The 4,314-nt window shown below is 62.4% G+C and overlaps 1 protein-coding gene across 1 annotated transcript; it reads left to right on the top strand.

Moving 5' to 3' along the window:
- Nucleotides 1-183: 183 nt before the first annotated feature.
- On the top strand, nucleotides 184-3,604 carry ZIC3 (Zic family zinc finger 3). The gene is made up of 3 exons (XM_085325445.1): nucleotides 184-1,278; nucleotides 1,885-2,048; nucleotides 2,579-3,604. The coding sequence occupies exons 1-3, from the start codon at nucleotides 222-224 to the stop codon at nucleotides 2,759-2,761; spliced, it is 1,404 nt and encodes a 467-aa protein (XP_085181571.1). The 5' UTR covers nucleotides 184-221; the 3' UTR covers nucleotides 2,762-3,604.
- The last annotated feature ends 710 nt before the right edge of the window (nucleotides 3,605-4,314 follow it).

The raw sequence follows: 4,314 nt of genomic DNA, 5'->3' as shown, positions 1-4,314 counted from the left end.
GCTCGCGGCTCGCTTTGGGGTTGTGTGGGGTTTTTTTTTCTTGGACGGGGGGGTGCTTGCTGCTCGCTGCCCGCTCGCAGTTGAAGGGGGGGGGGCGCGGCTGCCCGCAGCGGTGCTGCGCGCGCSTTTTGGGGGGCGGCGCGTTTTGGGGTGTTTTTGTACTTTTTCAGAGGTGGGCGGGAGGGGGGACAGGCTGCCGCCGCGCCGTCGGCCCCGCGCCCATGACGATGCTGCTGGACGGAGGGCCGCAGTTCCCGGCGCTGGGGGTGGGCGGCTTCGCGGCGCCCCGGCACCACGAGATGGCCGGCCGCGACGCCGCCGCCGCCGGCATGGGGCTCGGCCCCTTCGGGGACTCCTCGCACGCCGCCGCCGCCGCCTTCAAGCTCAACGCGGCCCCGCACGACCTCGCCGCCGGGCAGAGCTCGGCCTTCACCCCGCAGGCGCCGGGCTACGCCAGCGCCCTGGGCCACCACCATCACCACCACCACCACCACCACCACGCCGGGCAGGTGCCGTCCTACGGCGGCGCCGCCGCCTTCAACTCCACGCGCGACTTTCTCTTCCGCAACCGCGGCTCCGGCATCGCCGACGCCGCCTCGGGCTCGGCGCAGCACGGGATTTTCGGCGGCTCCCCCAGCGGCTTGCACGGCCCCGGCGGCATCCCGGAGAGCCCGGGCTACCTGCTCTTCCCGGGGCTGCACGAGCAGAGCCCCAGCCACACGTCGCCCACGGGACACGTGGACAACGGGCAGATGCACCTGGGGCTGCGCGGGGACCTCTTCGGGCGGCCGGACCCCTACCGCGCCGTCTCCAGCCCCCGCACGGACCCTTACGCCGGGGCCCAGTTCCACAACTACAGCCCCATGAACATGAACATGGGCATGAACGTGGCGGCCCACCACCACCACCACCACCACCACGGCCCCGGCGCCTTCTTTCGGTACATGCGCCAGCCCATCAAGCAAGAGCTCTCCTGCAAGTGGCTCGACGAGAGCCAGCTCAGCCGGCCCAAGAAGAGCTGCGACAGGACTTTCAGCACCATGCACGAGCTGGTGACCCATGTCACCATGGAGCACGTCGGGGGCCCCGAGCAGAACAACCACATCTGCTACTGGGACGAGTGCCCGCGGGAAGGCAAGTCCTTCAAGGCGAAATACAAACTGGTGAACCACATTCGCGTGCACACGGGGGAGAAGCCTTTTCCCTGCCCCTTCCCGGGCTGCGGGAAGATCTTTGCCCGCTCGGAGAACCTCAAGATCCACAAGCGGACCCACACCGGTAAGTCCCCGCGGCGCCGGGCCGGGTCGGGGCCGCGCCGCCCGCGCAGCGCCGCGGCCCCCTGCGCGCCCGCTACCATACAAATGCTAATGAAACCTCATTTTCGGTGACTTCCGTTCCCCCCTCTTTTCTTTTTTCTTTTTTTTTTTTTTTAAGGTTTGATTGGCATCTTTCCTAATTAAACTAGCGATACTTTTGTCAAAGTATTTTTATTTGCTGCTATGTCTTCAATTCAGCCCGCCGCGCTGAGAGTGTGTGTGTGGGGGGGATGTGGGGGGGGGAGGCAGGAAGCAAACGCGTTTGGGCTCCGCTCCTTCAGTGCGTCTTGTAAACCTGTCCGAGCCGCAGAATTTATCTCGGGTCTCCTTCCTTCCCGGGCCCGCCGCGGTCCCCGCCGGGGCGCGGGGCGCCGCTGGGCTCGGAGGCGCCGCGGCGGCGACAAAGGCCGGTCCGCGACCGGCCTCCCCGTCCCTCCTCCCCGTCTTCATCTTTTGGGATGCGCCCGCATCCCCGAGATGGGGCGAGCGGGGCGTAGGCTGTCCTGGGAGGAGACAGGCGGGCACGGAGAGGGGCACGGCCCTCCTTCACCCTCTCTGAATTTCGCAGGTGAGAAGCCCTTCAAGTGCGAGTTCGAGGGCTGCGACAGGCGCTTCGCCAACAGCAGCGACAGGAAGAAACACATGCACGTCCACACCTCGGACAAGCCGTACATCTGCAAGGTGTGCGACAAATCCTACACCCACCCCAGCTCACTTAGGAAACACATGAAGGTAATCACCCCGCGCCGCAGCCCTTTGCCCGCTGTGGCTGTGCAGGGCCGCCCGTTTCCCCGGGGCTGGGCAGGGCAGACCTGAGAGCAGCGCCTGCTGCAGCGGGCAGTGCTGCTGCCGCGGCCCGAGCCGTACCCGGTGCCTAGGCCGTGGCTGGAGCACAGCTTGGGGAAACGGCGCGATTTCTTTTTGTGCTCCAGCTGGTGCCAGCGCTGCCCGGCTTCCCGAGGGGTCTCGGCCCGGCAGGGCTGTGCGAATGCAGCCCAGCCTGCGCCTGCAGCTCCCTGCGGTGGGATGCTGCAGCTCCCCGTGGCGGGATGCCGCAGAGAAGCGGCTGGGGGCCGGAGCAGGAGTTTGCGCTGAGCGGCGGTGCTCAGGGCGGCCGGTGAGGGCACGCACCGCCCGCTTGCAGGGCAGGCGCCGGGCCAGCGGACCCCGATGTCCTCCCTTCCCCAGGGAAACGTCCTAATCTGGCTTGGCAGGGCGGTGGGGGCCCGGGGCTYGCTCCCATCTCTGCCTGTTGGTTTTAGGTGCACGAATCCCAGGGGTCGGACTCTTCCCCTGCTGCCAGTTCGGGGTATGAGTCCTCAACGCCCCCCGCGGTGGGCTCCGCCGGCAGTAAGGACTCCACTAAAACACCACCGGCCACCCTTCAGAGTAACCCTGGCCACAACCCTGGACTGCCCCCCAATTTTAACGAGTGGTATGTGTGAAGGCAGCTGCTGCCCCAGCCAGAGACTGGACCAAATGCGTTGGGAACAAGGGAAAAAGCCAAGCCAAGCCAACTGCAGCTTGCTCCCGCGGAAATGGAGTTTCCACACCGACGACCGCATAGGGCTACACCTATCTAACTGCCAGGACCCGGAGGGGGGTCTTTTATTATTATATTATAATTATTACTATTTTTTGCAAGCCCAGACGCTGGACTAGCCATGTCCTTTTCTCAGGATTGGATTTCTTTTTTTTCGTTGTCATTTTTTGCAATCGCCGTCGTTTCTTTTATTTCCCCCTCCCGCCCCAGTTCTTCTTTCTCCAATTCCTCACTTTTTATTTTTAATTTGATTGTTTCATTTTTCCTTCTTTCCGTGGGATATTGACATGAGGATGAAAATTCTCCTTCGCCTTAGTGGTGATTGTTTAAACTTACAGTCTTAAACCGTGCCAAAGTCCTGTTATGTCTTGAACTTTCCTCTCTAGCTCTCCTGCTGCTTCTCTCTCTCTCTCTCTCTGCTCTCCTCTTTCTCCTTCTCTCTCTCCAAGCATTACACTTGTGAATGTATTCTCGTCTGATGGGGTCGGTCAGTATTTTTCAGGATGAGGATGTGGTGTTTATTCTACCCAGATTGTGGCGTTTAGTATAACAGTTGCCTTTTTGTAATAACTTTTTTTGTAAATACATATCCATGATGCCATATTTATCGTTCGTAATTTAATTATTGATACAAAGTGCCGGGAACTGAACAATATTTATGGGGGAGAAAAAATTGTTTTCTAACAAAAAAATACAAACAAAAAAAACCTCTGTACAGCTTTTGGTTATAACTGCTTTAGCATTAAAAGATTATTGTTTTGGAAAGAGCCCCGCGAGCCGTTTTTGACCTCCTCCGCCCGCCCCGTTTCGGGGGGACGGGGGCAGCCGCGGTGCCGCCGCGGGCCCGGTTCGGCGCTGCCGCTGGGGCCGGGCCGTTGTTTGCGGGTTCGCAGTGTGGGAAAAAAGCCGCCTTGCTCCTCGCTGGTGCTTTTTCTCCCGGCCTTTTGTCYCCGCCCTTCGCCTCCTCAGCGGCTTCGTTGCCCGCGACCTTCCCGAGCGGCCGGAGCCCGGGCCGCGCCGCCGCCGCCGGAGAGGAGCGCCGGGCCGCCGCGACGGGGAGGCCCCGACGGTGAGTAGCGGGGCCGCGGCGGCGCTGCGCCCGGCGCCCTTGCGTGCATCGCGGCGTGTGCGGCGGCCCCCGGCCCGGCCTGTGCCGGGCTGCTGTGCAGAGCCGGCCTGGGAGGACTCCGCGGCGCGCTGGGCTCCGTCTGTTACCGTCTGGTTTGTGTGTGTTTTTCTTTCTCCCCCCCCCACCTTTTTTTTTCCCTAACTAGGATGCGGCAAAAATATTCCTGTTCCCAGGAGGGAGAAGGGGTCGAGCAGAAAAAAACCCACCCGTGAAACTTCTCCAGCACCATCCAGGAGCTCCCAGCACCTAGAGCAACTGCGGAGACAACCCCCCCGCCCCCCCCCGGCGGAAACCTCCGCACCGCCGGGCCCAGCTCCTGCCCCGAC

This window comes from Rhea americana, unplaced genomic scaffold, assembly GCF_003343005.1.
Source record: "Rhea americana isolate MKP2758 unplaced genomic scaffold, rheAme1 scaffold_98, whole genome shotgun sequence".
NCBI lineage: Eukaryota > Metazoa > Chordata > Aves > Rheiformes > Rheidae > Rhea > Rhea americana.
This window is presented reverse-complemented; position numbering and strand designations above follow the sequence as displayed.

Bases quoted from the DNA above. Each gene is read 5' to 3' on its own strand.
- ZIC3 (XM_085325445.1), top strand. From the start codon at position 222: ATGACGATGCTGCTGGACGGAGGGCCGCAGTTCCCGGCGCTGGGGGTG. The intron at 1,279-1,884 runs GTAAGTCCCCGC...TGAATTTCGCAG, and splicing joins CCACAAGCGGACCCACACCG to GTGAGAAGCCCTTCAAGTGC. The intron at 2,049-2,578 runs GTAATCACCCCG...TGTTGGTTTTAG, and splicing joins CACTTAGGAAACACATGAAG to GTGCACGAATCCCAGGGGTC.